At 33.8% G+C, this 19,682-nt stretch overlaps 1 protein-coding gene across 1 annotated transcript; it reads left to right on the top strand.

The window, feature by feature from the left end:
- The first annotated feature begins 522 nt into the window (after positions 1-522).
- On the top strand, positions 523-18,817 carry LOC143042816 (sialate:O-sulfotransferase 2-like). The gene is made up of 5 exons (XM_076215281.1): positions 523-649; positions 7,897-8,112; positions 12,356-12,483; positions 15,421-15,559; positions 18,742-18,817. Exons 2-5 carry the CDS (start codon positions 7,932-7,934, stop codon positions 18,750-18,752), a joined length of 459 nt encoding a protein of 152 aa, XP_076071396.1. The 5' UTR covers positions 523-649; positions 7,897-7,931; the 3' UTR covers positions 18,753-18,817.
- The last annotated feature ends 865 nt before the right edge of the window (positions 18,818-19,682 follow it).

The raw sequence follows: 19,682 nt of genomic DNA on the forward strand, positions 1-19,682 counted from the left end.
CCAAAACACAATTTTGTCATGAATCCATTTGCTTCCTGTGTTTAATATTCACATAGACCAAGGTGAGCGACACGGGCTCTTTAGACGAGCCTCTAGTTAGATCCGCCCACTGTGGATCCGCCTCTGTCAAGAACACAGCTATAGATCTCTTGAATAAAGTGCGTGTTGTGATATTTTAAAATATGTCGCCTAATAAAGTGTCAGTTACCGTTTCTGTGATTATCAAATAACTAGTCAACACGTTAAAAAGTTTTTATTATAATACTAGTTACAAGCTTAATTATCATTCTGAGCCTTCTCGTGGGGATTTTGATATAATATGTGATTACTTGACCGGTTATTTTTAGTGATTATTTGGTTAACAGACCAAATATTTCATGATTATTTATTTATTATAATCTAGGACTGTATTTTTGATGATTTGATTATCTTGTTTAAAAAATATAATTTAAAATGATTATGTGATTATACTGGACACCCCCACGAGGGGCCTCAATTCTGTATCTTTTGACGTTATCAGTGCCCCTCTGTTTTGTGACGTCACCAACCATGGGCCTTTGACGTTCTACACAATACACAAGTGATCACAAGTGTGTACATAGCTTTTTGGAACCAAGAGGGTTGTCATTTTTAAAGTTTGTCTGAAAAGGTAAGTTAAACGATATATTATTGAAGAAAGAGTCGGTAGGTAGTCTAGGTAGGTAGAGATTTTTTTTATTTTACATTGAGTCTATGGGTGAGAAATTCTGACTTCACAATCCGGGATCAGCTTTCTGACTTCACAATCCGGGACACAGGCACTTGTTTCTATCCATACGAAGGTTGACTATCCATATAAATAGAAGCTTCTATTTATATGGATAGTCGACCTTCGTATGGATAGAAACAAGTGCCTGTGATCCGGGATCAGCTTTCTGACTGATAAGCCAGTAAATTAATTTCATGCCCGTATTACACTTTAGTGGCACATTTGCGTATTAAGTGGCACAAATATGAAACGGGCCAGTTTATAAAAAGTCTATCACATTATTATGACACTAGTCCAAATAATTCAGTCGGAAAGCTGACCCAGGTTTGACCCCATAATGGACGTCATGTGATTACCATATTTTTTACCAAAAAAAGTGAAGTAGATACATTGAAAAGATGGTAGTTGAACTTTTGGACATGGTTTAGTGAATTGAGAGTAGATTACCGTGAAGAGGAACACTGTGGGGATTATGAAATTAGTTTAGTGTTAAAGGAAAATATTTACTGAATCGGGGTCCGCTCGACAGTCCGACGGTTCGATAGTCCGACGGTTCCATAATCCGACAGTTCGATAGTCCGACGGTTCGTTAGTCCGACGGTTCGATAGTCCGACATATCACACAGATATGATTTAAATAGGTTACACTACAGACTACTTACACGAAAAGAAAAAGAAAATGGCGAAATCTAGAAGCACGGATGATGAGATTGAAAGAGGAATATAATAATGGAACGAGAAATTTAGACCAATACTGGAACGCAGTATGCTATGGAGTGGTTCAGTTTTGACACGTTGTTGTATTTTCTTTAAACATTGTGTAATTTTAAAAGTGAACTTTTTGATAAAACTATTTAGTTATGAAAACTACTGAATTTTTGCTGACAATTTGTGATATTTGTCAAAGATACTTAGTCTAGTAAATAATTCTAAATTTGATTATAATGTTTTGCATGAAAATATTTGATTAATGAAATGCATCACCAACAAATGCAAAAAAAAAAGCACAAACGGATAAGTAACACATTCTTCTTCTAATGCAAATACAAGAACTAAATGCCGTTACCCCCCCCCCCCCCCCCAAAAAAAAAAAATGCAGAGAACAAAAGAAATGTTTGCGATAACGCTATACCACTTACACCAGGAAACGGACTCATGGTACTGTATGTTTTTATTGTGTAATTTTTATCAAATTATTTGATATAATTATAATTGTTAAATGTTTATTTGGCCTATATCAATTTTATGATTTTTGGTCGTTTTCAACTGATTTTTATCGTGCTGTATACCACCACTGTCTAAGGGAATCTTGGATCCAGAAAAGTGTTTAACCCGGCTGTGGTTTTTGTTTGTTGCTGTATATTCACGCTTGTTTTTCTTTTATTGTTTTTCTCATCGGAATAGACCACTTTCGAGTTCATCCGTCACCGGCAAAAACTCGTCAATTATGCACGCCTTTATGACGTCATTTACCAGATAGAGGGGCTCGCCTTTATCCCTGCACTAATTACGTTCATCAAGCGTCTTAGTGAGCGTCTTTGTGCAGGATAAACTAGAAATAATGGTTGCTCTGTAGGTACTTACTGACAATTCCCTAATGACAGCAGTGTTGATTGTCAATTTTGAGAATTCAATTTGCCGAATAATTCGTACAATATAGAATTATAGTTTTCCAACCACTCGCTCAACATTGGAAGGAAGTGACGACGCCCCTAAACTCACAAATGACGGTGATAAAGGCACGTATAATTGACGAGTTTTTTCCGGTGACGGATGAACTCGAAAGTGGTCTATTTTTTTATACTGGTCATACTGGTAATTTAGGGGCCCTTTATGAATCCCCCAATTGCTTTATAGTGTTATCCGATTCTCCAAGTTGAAGATCATACAGTAACCTAGCTATAATTGCTTATATTTTATCGACATGTGGTCTTGGATGGAGAGTTGTGTTGTTGGCAATCCCAAACACATTGTCTTATTTTACTATGAAGCGTAAACCTTGATAATTAGTAAGCAATATTAATGAATAACAACTGAGTAAGTAAGGAATCACAAGAATATACAAAGAAATTATTTTTAGTCCGACAAAATGTGTAATTTAACTTGGGTGTCGTATCATACAGGTACCACTGTATCGAATATTGCATACGCACCCATATCGTGTTTGCAGTAATAAATCACTTGGAGAGATGACTTGAAAATCTAAGAAAAAACAATCATAAAAATGAAATAGCAATTCATAAAAGAGAGGCGAAGGATACCAGAGGGACATTCAAACTAATAAGTCAAAAATAAACTGACAGCGCCATGGCTACAAAAAAACCAGACAAATAGACAAACAATAGTACACAAAGCACAACATAGAAAACTGCAAACTGAAGACTTGAGAAACACGAACGCCGCCAAAACCCGGAGTAATCCTGTGTGATCCGGAAGGGTAAGCACCTGCATATACATCAATCAACTTTAACCAAATAGAATGATCATAATCAATACGTCTCGCACAGGTTTATACTGAAACATTTATAGCTAAGCTAAATTTGGATGGTACTCATAATATTGATTAATAAACAATGAAATTTCCTCAAATGTAGGAGCTTTTATAAGCTCCCGCAGGAAGCTATTTTGGTAGAATTGTCGATTTGTGCCATTGTGCTTAAAGTAAGATGATTTCTTCAATTAGAAGTAGAAATATAACTTCCGGTTTTGTGTTAAGACACAGAAGGCTTAATATTAGTTTGTTCGTTCGTCCTAAGGTTCGTCTTCTCGTCACTGGATCCGTTCACAGCTGTCTTATCGGGATTTTTTTTTAACAATCAAAAGTCTCGTGGTTCAGAATGGGACCCGTTCAGAATTGATAGTAAAAAGATCCGATTAAAAACGTCGAATGAAGACGATATATACCTACGAAGGTTTATTTAATACGACTAGAGGATTCGGAACGTCGAATATACCTATAGCTGTAAATGTTTTTGAAATATAAAATGTACCCTGTGTTTAATAAGCATCTTTCTTTATTTAACGCTTCAACTAATTGGCGAATGTGGTGTAATTAAGCGACTTTCTCTTCCAAAACAAGTCGATCTTTATTGTATACGGTCTTTCTTAGGGGCTAAGAAGTCCATATCGGGATACACCAACGACCTGAAAGTGGACATGAAATGACCTGGGCCCGTATATGTGTCGATATATTAAAACTAAAATAACTTTTTAATTCTTCAATGGATTTCCTAAAAATTTTAGTTTAATGAAGGGACCATTTTCAGGTCTCTGTAGTGTTACCTATTTATATCATATCCGGTGTGATATGTCGGACTATCGAATCGTCGGACTATAGAACCGTCGGACTATCGAGCCGTCGGACCATCGAACCGTCGGACTATTGTGCTGTCGGACTATCACTACGGCCCCTACTGAATCGTTTCATATAAGGTAGGGATTTTTAGCATTAAGTTGAAGGGTAGAAAAAGCGTCCCAAGCGGAGACTGTCGTGACCTAAAAAAAATTTCGTTAGCCACCTTCTTCTATTTATATGGATAGTCGACCTTCGTATGGATAGAAACAAGTGCCTGTGGCTTCCACCTATAAAAATACTATATTTGTCTCATTAGAAATAATTCCTTCATGTCATGCTCTATGCTCATACACCTTATCGCTATTCCCGGCTGACCCGTCCGCTTGAACTTTTGACGTCAACAACAATCACTTTTCCATTGTGGCGTCAGACATTTTGTTTTATGACGTCAAAATTTTACGGGAACCTGTGTGATTTCCAGCAATGGCGGACAAATAGCGATAAGGTGTATTTTAACATGGATAGTCAGGACCTTTTGTTTTCCAAAAAATTAATATTACCAATAATTGATAAGTTCCACTGAGGTCGACGGGTTCAAACAGAAAGATTTGAAAGCAGAGAAAACTTTGTATCTTATAATCGACATGACTTTATCAGATGACAATACTAATTACTAAAATAAGGCTTAGGCATAGTTATATACTTTAATTCAGTCACGGACCCGCGATATCACGGGTGTGTACTTGTATAATATATATTTATGCTAGTTGCTTAAATGTATACATTTTAAGGATAACGATGGGAATAACGTTAATATACACAGTAAGTTCGTGCGCATGTGTCAAACATATTTTTTTTGCTCGTTAGAACACGGCTTTGTTTACAAAGCGTAATAAGGACGTCATATTAGAATATATATTTGACAATGATCATAATAATAAACAGTAAAATAAAGCAATATCTTACAAAAATAAGATCAAATTGCACAAAAGATCGAGAAATTATGGATTTAATATATTCAAAGAAGACGGTGAACAAAATGTACAACTATTTGAATTTAATTCCTTTACAAATTACGAGAATTATTAGAAACAATAGCAATTAACTTGTACAAAATCTGTTTCTGAATATATTCTGTCTACAGATATTCATTGGTTATAGTTAAGTCAAATTAATAATTTTTTTTATTCTTTCGAGCTGTCTGCCTGTGAGGCTTACTTCCTTTAACATGTTGTTTCACCGTCTATATGATTTTATTTTTTCTCTTGATAAACTTTATTTAATTTATTATGTACAATTAGATATTCACTAGACAGTATATGTCGGCCTCTGATGAGGGTTACCTGGGAATATTCCTGAAAGGACCCGAAACATTGCATATTAAAATCTATAGAATTAAGGCAATATAAAGTACGTAGTGTCAGGTCAGAAATATTGATGCCATACCATGAATAAGTGGATTTATGGCAATTTTATACACCAAACAAATAAAAAGCTACTTTCTCGGTATTTCTTTTATTTTAAAAATTAAAATCTGGTACACAGTGAAATTATATGTGTCCGATTTTCCAACAACTAGTTCTGTAGCCCGAGTTTTGACTGGATTTACAGGTGTGCAATTACGCAATTTATTGCCCTCCAATCACCTGAAATTAAGCTGGAGGTGAAGTTCTAAATGGATTATCACTTGGTCTAGCTAGACGATCAATTTGACTTACATGTGTTGTATTTGAATCGATGGATATGATTGGACGAAATTAATTAGCATTGTCGATAACCTATTGTGATTGGGTACATATGAATTGCTATCGAAACTAGGGCGTAAATGCATTTACGAATCGCCCGTTAAACTGTAATTATCCAATACTGTGGTTCCCGCGTTCCTTTATTATAGATTGTCGACTGATAATGCATTTATGATCGACAATGATAGATTGTCGACGATAATTTCGTAAATGCATTAACAACCGTAAAGTATACTTTACGCCGTTCATCTATAATGGTCGACCGATAATCTATCATTATCCCCGATAAATTGTGATTATCTCATTTATGTGGTTCCCGCGTGCCATACATGGGTATGCATTATATTTGTCGATATTTTACACTGAGCGTTAGCTACCCATGTTAAGATGAGCATAGAGCATGACATGAAGGAATTATTTCTTATTCTAATACTACGACAACCACCTTGATAAAATTCTCGATATATCTATACTTAGCGCATACTCCGAGATGTACATAATAATGGCTGTTAAAATATACCTCCCACGTAAATCCACATGTATCGTAAACTGTGATGTGCAAACGCTATGTCGATTTCGCTTGTTAAAAATTACAATTAAAAAAAACCTACAGAACCTTTATTCTAATTCTGAGGCATAACAAAATGAATTAATGCATTAATTATAGAGATCGGAAAAATTTACAAAATCAAAATAAATTAAAATTCTGCGAATTCCACTAATGTTTTTGGCGCATTTTTGGTCATACGAATGACAACGACAAAGCTGAAGATTTTTCCATTGCGTTTACCTTCTAAACTCGGATAATATTGCATTAAAATAAAATTTTGACAGAGTTAGGTGCTACTTTTTTTCTATTCTATTTCTACTTTGACTATTCACACATTAACTGATTTCATCAAGTCAACAAGGCGGCTCCTTCGTTACAAAATGTCAATAGTAAATTTGACGGTAGTTTACACGAGAAAAAAATGAAAATTAAAAATGACAAATGTTGGGTTTGAGAATTAAAATCACATTTTTCTGGCGGTTATTTAAGAAATGATTCATGCGAGCTACAGATTTATTAGATTTTTGTACATTTATCTAACAGTGGGTAAAATAGAACAGCCACACACACGGCATATCCACCCTCGCTTCAGTTTAATGACACTATTTGTCCTATTAGATTCGAAATAATTCACGGAAGCCCTAGATTTGTTGTAAATTTTCACATGGTCTGGGCCGTGATATTCGTTGATTCTTTCCCTCGCTAACGCTCAGGATAAAATTTGAATAACATGGTGCAGGCATTTACAACAAATCTTTGCATGGCTTCCATGAATTATTTATTAAATTAGAACCGGTGCAAATTTTTAACTCAATTTTTCTTTTTACAAGATTTTACAAGGAAATGCATTGTAACCAATGTCAATGGGAAGAATAAGTGTTGTCTGATACCCATGAACATATAACATATATCACAACATCTACATGCGTAATCAGTACCTTTGCATGCAATATTGAATACTTATTGACTGGGTATGAGTTGAATAGTAAGTTTATTGTCCCCCGAGGTGCAACTATTGCCATTAGGCATAGCCGAGGGCAATAGTTGTATCCGAGGGACAACAAACTTACTATTCCACGAATATCCAGTCAGTAAGTGTTTTATTATATCGAAAAAGACAACAGACAATAAATGCCAGAGATAAATCAACTATTGTAAAATAAGAAGAAGATACATAACCATACTGTTAAACGTTTACTTCATGAAATATTCTGAAATGAAAAGGCTATGTTCTGTACTGACGACAACCCTAGATACAATAGGTTTGAGATTCCGCGAAATATAATGACGATTGCGGTCGAATAGTCTCACGGAGGTCCAATAGTTGGTAGGTTTGTCCCCTCCGTAAAATATCCAGTATGCCTTCGGAATATAATACAAATATATATTGTCAAGAATTTCAATAACGGACGGGAAACAGACTAAATAGTTGGAAACTTTTGACCGGTCAAATAGTGCAACGCTTGCAATTTGAAAAATAATCAAAATATTGTGTACTTATTTTTATATAGAAAATGATAACTGAGGTATAATAAATAATATACATTTTTTTTTATAGAAGTTTTCCTGTTACTATTGACACCGATCAACAGAATGAAGACCTGTTTAGTTCTTGTTGCATTCTTACAACTTGCAATAGTTGCAAGTCGAGGGGAACATAAACCGGTGGTCAGTATTACAATGGATAAAGTAAAATCCAGACTAAAAGACCTCGGTAAGGCAGTAAAAGGCTTGCTTAAAACAACTGACAAAGAGGCTGATCCGGCTAGTGATGGTTTGTATTTGTTTGTGATCTTCCATTTGATTTATATAAGGGGGAGGGAGGCTAGGTTGAAAAAATATTGACCTGCAAACCTGCATTTGTTTCCCTTTTTTCAAATTCTATCCTAGACCCCAGCCCCCCTTCCCCTTTTCCACCCTACTTGCTTCCTAAGATAAAACTTTTATACACCATTTTGATAAATTTGCACACTCAAATAATGAAGATGCATATAGGTGTTATTCCACAAAATCATGGTACATCTCATCCGGATGCGTACGAAGAAGGATAGAAAAAAATATTCCCTTGAGTTTGACAGTTGTAGAATATTAATCGGTATTATCCTTTAACACATGACATGAGTAAAATCTCTTTGTTCTTACTGTGCTTTAATCTGGATAATGCACAGCAAAGGTGTGCATTAACTACCTCAAATATACTGCACAGTTCAAATCTATTTTTACCTTTAGGGGCAGTTCCTAGATTTTGAAGGGGCGTTATTCTATCAAATTAAAAAAATATCGCCGAGTGTAGCGAGACTAAAACAATATTGACTATTTTTAGCTAAAACACGATACTTTGTCCAATAGTAGGGTGACGACATGTTAGCCCTCACCCCCCGAATCATCCATCTGCCTAGAAATTACGACAAGGTTGAACTTTGTACAAACATCGTAGTTTCAAAATAGGAAAAATGAAAGGTTTCTTATTCCTTTTTTTTATTTTTTTTTATCTAGCTTGAACATGAAATGTTTTATTATATTTTGTGTACAACATAAATCTTAAATCAGTGTTTTAAATTCAGAAAGATGGTTAAAACATTTTTTGGTAATTTCTGCCAGAAAAGAAATGTATCTAAGAATATCTGAATAACAGAAATCTGATTTGGATTAGTTTTTAGACTTAATGGAAATTATAACGACTTTTTGAATATCTATTCCCCATATTTTTGGATCGACTTTAAAGGGGGTCATTTTAAGTTTCTTTTAAAACAGGGAGGTTACCTGGAGATCAATCAGACTTCATTTAGATGGACGTGTCTTAAAAATTAATACAGTAGATACAAAGCAATTTTGGGGAGGGGGAGTAAAAGATTGGAAAGAGAAACGTATTTTCTGTTTATTCAACATTTAAACTTTAGGTAATCTTCCTCGGTTTATCTTTCTCTTTTAAAGCATATCATTGAGGGAAAGAAATTCAAAATTCAGTTATGTTTTTTTTTCATACAACGATTTGAAAGTACACAATTTGTCAAAGTCTTAATCGTAACTTATTTAATAAAAAATGGAAATAGATTTAACAGAAACATTAAAAAAAATCTACCACTAAATCGCAATTTTACAATAAGTCTAATTAAACCAAAATAAAGTTAACAATTTAAAATGTACCCAAGTCGTATTTCCCCCTTTCTTTACCCTACAAAACTTCAAGGAACTTTCCTGTGGTCCGTGGATTGCGGAACATCGTCCACATCGAAAACGTTCTAGTAAATTAATGACGTCATGTGTTAAAACAGTTATTGGCCAATAAAATCGGTATAGAGGTTAATCTGCACGATCAGGGTGACCCTCTAACCCGAACTCCTACGTCGTTCGGGTTAATAAGGGTCACCTAATCTGTGCAGATTAACTTCTAAACCCCCCCCCCCTTTTTGTAATGAAAAAAAAAAAAACAACTCGGAAACGTAGAATCGAAAATTTATAAAAATCGAAAAAGAGCCTCTCACGTCAATAGTCTAGATATAAACAATTCACTAAAATTTCATGCAAATTGGTTAAAGCGTTTTTGAGTTAATGTCCGATATGTTGATGACGGACGGACAGACGGACAACGGTATACCATAATACGTCTCGTAAACGGACGTATAAACAGAGGTGAAAACTTGATTGGTTGTTGTCTAGTTGCATTATGTTTACTATTATAGAACTGAGTATGTTAAAGTATGTTGAAAAATCCGTCTGAGATTAAAACAAACCCCACTCTCCACTTGCGTTTGTGAAAAAAAATCGCCGTTTATTTGTATTGTCTAAACGATAAATAGTAGTCTCGGATTGAATGTACTGGAATTGATATTTGTTAACAATTTAAATAATTCTATACATTTAGTTAATTTAAGCAGTATAATAATAAATATTAGCTGATAAATCCTTTTCATGTTTTACAAATCGTACATCATTGTTTTTACTTGTATTCCAAGCTAACTAGATTTTTAAAACAAAACGTTGTTTTTATTTTTATTTTACAAAAATCAGAGAGAATTATATAGACAATAACTGTTTAGTGTCTTTAAATATCAGCTGTATTTGTACGAGGCTAGGAAACAAGGTGTATGCGAGCTTTTAGCGAGCTACTACACTGGCGGATCTAGAAATTTTCATAAGTGGGGGCCCACTGACTGACCTAAGAGGTGGCCCGCTCCAGTCACGCTTCAGTGATTCCCTATATAAGCAACCAATTTTTTGCCCAAAAAGGGGTAGCGGGCCCCATGCCCCCCCCCCCCCCCCTAAATCCGTCTCTGTACTACACCTGTTTCGAGCCGAGTACAAAAACAGCTGATATTTGAAGACACTAAACCGTTATTTTCTTTATCCTGCAATTAATTCTGTATATTGTTTGTGTTTGAAAGACAAAAAAAATAACATAATATATTTAACATTTATTTTCGATTTGTAATCCCTTGACTTGAGGCCCGCGTAGTAATATCAAAATCACACATTACGCTGAAGACGGGTTCGCAAAAAAAGAATCTCGAATGGTCAACAATACATCGCTCAAGGTGAATAATTATCTATTTTAGCATAACAACTAATTTCAACAGTAAAAATAAATAACAAAACATTGTCAAATTTGAAACAGAAGTGTACGAGTTGTCCTACGCTTACTTGACATTCACTAAACATGCATGCTGAAATTGACATGGTTGATTTTGTAATACAATCATACACTTTCAAGTTTTGAAATCGACAATTGTCATCGTCATTGGAATGCAACTGGAATACTCATTCTGAGGTCACACAGGTTCAAACAATACTCAGCCCGGCAGTGGGCGGAGCTTTAAAGCGAGTATACAGATACAGCATATCGATATCTGTAGGGCTGTATCTGTATAGTAGGACACCCAATTGCAGGATAAATTAAATTATCGCTATTTTGTGCATTTTTTCCTTTCATCTTTTTTTGTGATAATTTTCATATCATTCTACTCGCTTGACTGTTGGATAATTATCGCTAGAAACTAAGCATGCACGTGGCGTTGCTAACGAAATTGACATGAAATTGACAACGTCGTCATACGAAAAATAGCGATAAATAAATTATCATTGTTCATCTCAACTCGATTGCCTTTCTCGCTTTCGTCGTCCCGGCTCAAGCGAGAAAATCAATCTCGTTCGTTGAGATGATCACCGATAATCTATAAGTATATCATTCAACAGTTAATGCTCCAAAACAAGCCATCGCCGGCTTTTAAATATTCAAAGTTTTTTTCAGGAACTTCAAGAATTTTGCATTAGGCACGAGGATAGCATGGTTGTTACCGAGACTCACTTATGATAATAATAATGTACATTCTTGTATTTATTTTATCATTGCCAATCAGAATTATTCCCATATTTTATATTTAAGTGTTTTTCTATTTGATACTATGAAAACTTTGGCATGTCATTTATCATTGTCCCTTGGTGCCTCTTGCAGTCAGGTCATCTTACAATATGTATCAACCCCTTCTGCATCAGGCACGAGGATGACATACCAGGTTTGTGCATCTGCTCAAAATATCATAACCAATTTATCTATTTTACATTCATGCATACCATACATGTGAGTCTATCTCCCACCTTGTCCTGCAGTATCGTCCCTTCATGGCTTTTGCAGTGCCAGTTAAACTAAACATCCAATACATTGCCAACTTATTTTAGAAAATTTCATGTCGGTGTGTACCTGAGAACTGAGCTTTTATTGTTTTACTTTTATGCCCCATTTATTCTGATCTGTGCGTCCGTTCGTTCGTCCGGTCGTCCGTGTCCCGCTTCAGGTTAAAGTTTTTGATGAAGTTGAAGACCAATCAACTTGAAACTTAGTACGAGTACACATGTACCTATGATATGATCTTTTTAACTTTAATGCCAAATAAGAATTTTTACCTCATTTTCATGGTCCACTGAACATAGAAAATGATAGTTTGGATGTGTCATCCGGGTACTATGGACACATTTATGTTTTTTTTATAAGCTTCAGATGATTCTTTTTTATATTTAAGGTTACATTGGCTGTTACAAAGATGACGGCAGAAGACATTTGAAATATAAAATAAAGAGCTTGGGGAATTCTATAACCTTGGCTAAATGCCGTGAACATTGTAAAGGATATTCATACCTGGGCATGCAGGTAGATATGATCTTACAACCTAATTTTATAGTCGGTTTCACAAAAAAAACTTACGATTAAGATTTATCGTAGGCATACTGAATTGTTCATGACTTACGATCAATCTTAGTTGTATGTTTTTTTTTTTTGTGAAACCAACTCCAGATATTTAATTTGAAATAGACATTTGTCTTCAACTAAAATCGTAATTTCTTATACTATTATGTAGATATTTATATTCGAGGCAAAGCTGATACATGAAAAAAAAGTACCAAATAATGTATCATATATATAAGATATAGATTTAGATTACCATAATAAGATAGATATAATAAGATTTGGTATGAGTGGTACTGAGACATCTCTCCATCCAAGTCACAATTTGTAAAAGTAAACCAGTCATGATAGGTCAAAGTACGGCCTTCAACACGGAGCATTGGCTCACACTGAAAAGCAAGCTACATGTATAGAGGGTCCCAAAATGACTAGTGTAAAACCATTCAAAACGGAAAACCAATAGCAGCCAACCTCTACCCAATAGTGAATATTGTGGGAAATTATGGCTTGTGTACTTCCGCTCATTACACATATGCAAAAGCTATCATATCAATGCTAAGTATATGATAAAATAGTTTAAAATCACAACATAAACAGACACACTATAAATTACAGTGTTCTAGGATTTTTGTACATTTGCAACTTTCCACGCAAAAGTTGGTATCAAAAATTAACTTTCCCACAAGTTTAATGAACTTTCCCTTAATTTTATACTATTTGAAAATTGTTTTCATAATTTTCTTATTCCTTTTATCGCATGTTTATACATGTAGTTAAATTTGAAATTATGAACTCTGTTATTTCCTTTGAAATTAATTAGTTGTCAAACTAGCTTCTGATTGTGTTGATAATTCAATGTCAAGTTCATCAAGATATACAAAAAAAAAAATTGATGGAATATAATTTTGTTTTGAAATATATTAATTTTAGTTTCACGAATGTCTATTTGTGACATAACTTCAGTAATTCAAATGTATTGCCACAAAAAGGTGATAACATTTCGAGCAGAATATCAACAATTTGAGATCCGGATATTAAAGCTTTTACCATTTGCATTCCGGTTATTAGTTTTTTAGCTCACCTGGCCCGAATGGCCAAGTGAGCTTTTCTCATCACTTTGTGTCCGGCGTCGTCGTCGTTAACTTTTACAAAAAATATTCTCCTCTGAAACTACTGGGCCAAATTAAACCAAACTAAGCCACAATCATCATTGGGATATCTAGTTTAAAAAAATGTGCCGGGTGACCCGACCAATCATCCAAGATGGCCCCCATGGATAAAAATAGAACATAGGGGTAAAGTGTAGATTTTGGCTAATAACTCTGAAACGAAACCATTTAGAGCAAATCCGACGAGGTTAAATTGTTTATCAAGTCAACATCTATCTGCCCTAAAATTGTCAGATGAATCGGACAACCAGTTGTTGGGTTGCTACCACTGAATTGGTAATTTTAAGTTTTGCCGTTATTGGTTATTATCTTGAATACTATTATAGATAGAGATAAACTGTGATCAGCAATAATGTTCAGCAAAGTAAGATCTACAAATAAGTCAACATGACCAAAATGGTCAGTTGAACCCTTCTTGACAAATTGCCCTTTATAGGCATTTTTTACCAATTTTTCGTAAATTTTGTAATCTTCTACAAAAATTGTCTTCTCTTAAACAACTGGGCCAAATTTAATCAAACTTAGCCAAAATCATTATTAGGGTATCAAGTTTTGAAAATATGTGCGCTGACCTGGCCAATCAACCAAGATGGTCGCCATGGCTAAAAATAGAACATAGGGGTAAAATGTAGATTTTGGCTTATAACTCTGAAACCAAAGCATTTAGAGCAAAATTGACACGCGGTTAAATTGTTTATCAAGTCAATTTCTATCTGCCCTGAAATTTTCAGATGAATTGTAAAACTGGTTGTTGGGTTGCTGCCCCCAATTGGTAATTTTCAAAGAAATTTTGCCATTTTTGATTATTATCTTGAATACTAGTATAGATAGAGATAAACTGTAAACAGCAATAATGTTTAGCAAAGTAAAATCTACAAATAATTCAACATGACCAAAATGGTCAGTTGACCTCTTAAGGAGTTATTGCCCTTTATAGTAAATTTTTAACAATTTTCATTAATTTTGTAATTTTTTGTAATTTTTTACAAATTATTGTCCTCTGTAACAGAAGGGACAAGTTTATTATTGAAAGAGAAAACTGTAAGTGGCAAGAATGATCAGTAAAGTAAGATCTACAAACACATCACCATCACCAAAACACAATTTTGTCATGAATCCATTTGTGTAATTTGTTTAATATGCCCATATACCAAGGTGAGCGACACAGGCTCTTAAGAGCCTCTCGTTTGCGTTTAGATCAGATAGATGCTTGAAATCACGGACTTCCCTTGCTTAGCTAGCAAGCGTATTTATGACTGTGACTGCGAAACATGTGCGCACGTTTCTCTCCCCTAGACATGATTTATACGAACAAGAACGATCTTGCTTTGAGACTTTGATTAAAATAAATGAATACAATTGTTTTATCGACCGTTTGATCTGCATGAATTGGAAGTTTCTGTAATTTAATTTTATTTACCCACTGACAACAAATGTTTGAATTTCCACTTTCCCGTGACCTAAATCAACGGGTGACGGGAAATGGGAATTCAAAAACACTGTGATTTTCAATTGAAATGACCTATAAACTCAATCAAAAGACATATTAACAAACACAAGTGAACATTATCACTGAACGAATAAAGACATCATTTTGTAAAATTATAATCATTACATTTTTCATATCCTTGAAATACGTCTTTTCATTCCTTTTTATTTCGTACACATCATATATACATGTACTGATTATTAATTCAAAGACATTACAATTTGTTTTGCATTTTAAATTTAGTATCGGACATTTTGTCTTTGTGGACATAAATTAGCAAACAAACGGTATACCAGGGTACCAGAAACAGATTGTAGCATGGCTTGTGCTGGTGAAAAAAAGCGAAAGTGTGGAGGTGGCTTTAGAAACTCCATATATTTAGGTAAGGGAGCTACCATTTGATTTTTATGGAGGGGCTAGGATGAAATTTGAAAAAAATAGGCAGGACAGGAGTTTTGAGTAAAAAAAAAAGGCAGGATGAGACACTTGTTAAAAAAAAAGGCAGGATGACAATTTGTGTAAAAAAAGTCAGGATAAACTAGTAAAAAAAAGGCAAGACCGAATAGAGTAAAAAATAAAAAGGCAGGACAGAGATTACAACTAAAAAAAAAAGCAGGACAAAATTTTTCATCCTAGCCCCCCCATAAAAATCAAATGGTAGCTCCCTAAGTAAATCAAATGAATAGTTGGTCCATCAATACTGAACGTTAAAAATAGATTTATTTGATATAGATAAGGAATTAGAAATGACACTATGTAATGCGTCCGGATAATTGCATGATTTTCAATGAGAAGAACTATCCGCGACTAAGGGAGCTACCATTTGATTTTTGTGGGGGCTAGGATGAAATTTGAAAAAAATAGGCAGGACAGGAGTTTTGAGTAAAAAAAAAGGCAGGATGAGACACTTGCAAAAAAAAAAGTCAGGACGACAATTTAGGTAAAAAAAAGTCAGGATAAACTAAAAAAAAAAAAGGCAGGACCGAACAGAGTGAAAAATAAAAAGGCAGGACAGAGATTACAGCTAAAAAAAAAATGCAGGACAAAATTTTTCATCCTAGCCCCCCCCCCCCCCCCCCCCCCATAAAAATCAAATGGTAGCTCCCTAAAGGTAAGCAAACGGCTTTTGATAATGATAACAAAACAATATTGTAAATTTCATGGAAATCTATTGTTTTCATATCTTTTCTTAAATTCCATATATATTACATGTATGTTTTTAAATGTATTTTCATTAATATTATTAATAAAAATTTTAGATTTAGATAGTTCAATTCGGAACTTGTATGACATTATATGAAAATGACTGTTTTAGGCTTTCTGATTGCTTCAAACACTAACACATGAATCTAAAAGAACACGTCACTAATGAGGCTCCTCATGGGGGTGTCCAAGTAATCAAATAGTCACAAATATTTTTCCATTATCGCTATTTTACGAAATTTTACCTTGATCTACTGACTGATAATTTCCGTTATCATATACTTATAGAAAATAACGGTAAAATTGTACCACGTGATAAAACTTATTTGTACATATATTTATTCATTAAATTTGAAGAATTGCTTTAGCCGTGTGATATGACTTTAGTTATCAACTGCTTCCGGTTTATATCAACTGCTTCCGTTTTATATCAACTGCTTTCGGTTATTATCGCATGCTTATCTGCAACGTTATTGCATGACATTTCGACGTCATTCGGCAAATTACGGAAAATACACCTTAATGGTACGTTTTTCTTGGACTAAAACATATAACAAAGTTGGATAAAAAAATATTAGGAATCAGGAAAATATATAATTATTAAAAAATGCAAACAAATATTACAACAAATGCATTGTTTTAAAGTTTAAAAATAGTTTTAGTCTGTATGTCTTCTGCTGAAGTATATGATAAAAAGAACATAACATGTCATTTTTCATATCAGACCACTTATCAGCCCATGGTCAAAATCATCCTTCAAGCCTGAAGATTTTTTTGTCATTTTTCATTAAGCACTGTTAAAGTCAGAATGTTGCTCCCATAGACTCAATGTAAAATAAAAGCATAAAATAAATAAAAACCCCTTACTACCTACCCTAACTTTTTTTTTAGATGTAACTGGAACTGCACATACTATTATTTTGCCTAATTCTGAGGGTGATTTATTTGTATGTGTTACTTAAATAGTTTATTATAACTTAGTACGCCAGACGCGCGTTTCGTCTACATAAGACTCATCAGTGACGATCATTTCAAAATATTTATGAAGCCAAACAATTACAAAGTTGAAGAGCATTGATGATCCAAAATTCCAAAAAGTTGTGCCAAATACGGCTAAGGTAAAAACAGCAAATTTACAAAAAAAAAATACTATATATTTGATATTCATGTCTTAATTTTTTCATTTTGTTACATTTTATATGCATCAAGTAAAATCTTTTAGGAAAATCTTTAAAGACAATTCTTCTTGCTGTTCAAGAAAGGTAATCAAAAAAGGTCGAAGTACTATTTGCATTATATCCCCCTAACCACCAACCCTTTTTTTTTTCACACACACTCTTTCCCACCATAATAAAAAAAAATTCATTCGAAATAAAAGGAAGAAAAAAACTATCAAAACGTTATAAAATTACGACATATGCATATTTTGCAACTGCCATCGCCATAGTTATACTTTCATATCTAATATTACATGTTTTTAAACTCCGTTTTACAAGATAATCAACGACTGTGTCTCACTATTTACTTTGCGACTACAAACAAAGTGATTACATATTTTAACCGGATCAATGGCCAAAACTGGACACTTCATTGATAAGTGTATCCCAAAACACCTATTTATAGATGGACTCGTCTATGATAAGTGAACCGGTTAAACCCCGCCCAGTCAAGTGAAATAAATCGAGTAATAGAGTGATATGAAAAATTATCGCTATTTTACGAAATTTCCTTTGATCTTGCTGATTGATTATTTCCTTTTTCAGCGGAGTCCAGTGATATGAAAAATTATCGCTAGAAAATAAGGGACACGGGGCGAAAGTGAGAAAAGCAGTCGAGTCGAGATGACCAATGATAATCTGCGTATCGCTATTTTACTTATAACAACGTTATTTTATTGACAACGCCACGTGCCCCCTTAGTTTTTAGCGAAAAATTCGTAAAATAGCGATAATCTATTATTATCGCTAGAAACCAAGGACACACGTGGCGTTGTTAATGAAATTGACAATGAAATTGACAATGAAATTGACAACTTTGTCATAGTTAAAATATCAATAAACAGAGTACTGGCTCAAGCGAGAAAATCAATCTAGTTTAGATGATCAGCGATATTTTATAAATATATAAAATAAATTCTTAATCTTTAATGAAATTCAATATGTGTTTAACAAGATAATCAAATAATAAAAAAGTCCTGGATAATCCAATTAACAAATAATCATGAAATATATTTGGTGTGGTAATCAAATATGCACATAATCAAAAACCCAACGAGGAGGCTCATTAATTCATGGAAATGAACATTGATTTTGTTTTCTTAATTTCAAATTCTAATACATATATTTTTATTCTGTTTTTCAGTTAAACCGTAAGCAAAAAGAGAAATGCAGAAAACACACAAAGATCAGTTTCAAAATAAAAAAAGATGATGATTTAATGCTATTGTTTGTTGAAATTATTGCATGTTGAAAATTTATAAGGATTGAAGAATATCTGTGAAGAAATCGGGTGGTCTGTTAGTTTGTCTTCTAAGGATGTACTTAGCTGAAATTTAAAAAAAAAACACCTAGAAATTAAAGTTGGTACTATAAATAAAAAGGATTTAAGTTAAGGAACAAAATGAGCCGAAAATTATTGATAGGTTGTGGAGCTCCTTTTTCGAGATATTTAATTTTTTTTAATGGCAGGAACAATAGAAAAGGCTTTCTTGGGAATTTTACCTTATATTTGAATTGGTATTAATTGGGTCATAAATCAAAAGAAGAAAAAGCTAGAATCTGTTTAAAATTTGGTATATGAACTTTTATAATCTATTGAAGTCTAATATGAAAAAAAGGTGTTAAGGCCAAAATAATTTTCCATGTATCGTTGAAACCTAATCCTCACCTACGTATATTCTTATTTGCAGTGTCTATGTTGTATATTCCATATCTCCTTATATTCATATCGTATTCTATATTGAAACTCGATCACTCTGTTCAATCGAACACTTTTTAGTGTAAGAGTTGTCTCCCGAAACACTGTTTTTCTCTGTGTGCATCGACCAATGTTATTCTTTTCCGAATTGCTTGTTTATTCCCCAGGATGCTTCAGTCAAGTTTAATTGAAGCGATACTTGGACTCCAAATGACAATTATTTCCGCTTTCGTTTTGACATGAGTGATAAATTAAGAAAAAATCCGTGAACTGTAAGTAATAGAGAGCCAGGATATCTTGATTTGTGGTCTGGGTCCACTAAAAAGAAAGTAGTCTCAAGGTCATAAAGATGTCTTGCAAATTTTACTTTTTGCTTGTGTATTTAT

The sequence above is a fragment of the Mytilus galloprovincialis genome, chromosome 8 (genome assembly GCF_965363235.1).
Source record: "Mytilus galloprovincialis chromosome 8, xbMytGall1.hap1.1, whole genome shotgun sequence".
In the NCBI taxonomy this organism is placed as follows: Eukaryota; Metazoa; Mollusca; class Bivalvia; order Mytilida; family Mytilidae; genus Mytilus; species Mytilus galloprovincialis.

Excerpts from the sequence above, each read along its gene's own strand:
- LOC143042816 (XM_076215281.1), top strand. The coding sequence starts at position 7,932 with ATGAAGACCTGTTTAGTTCTTGTTGCATTCTTACAACTTGCAATAGTT. Across the intron at positions 8,113-12,355 it reads GGCTGATCCGGCTAGTGATG|GTTACATTGGCTGTTACAAA; the intron begins GTTTGTATTTGT and ends TTTATATTTAAG. Across the intron at positions 12,484-15,420 it reads ATTCATACCTGGGCATGCAG|TATCGGACATTTTGTCTTTG; the intron begins GTAGATATGATC and ends TTTTAAATTTAG.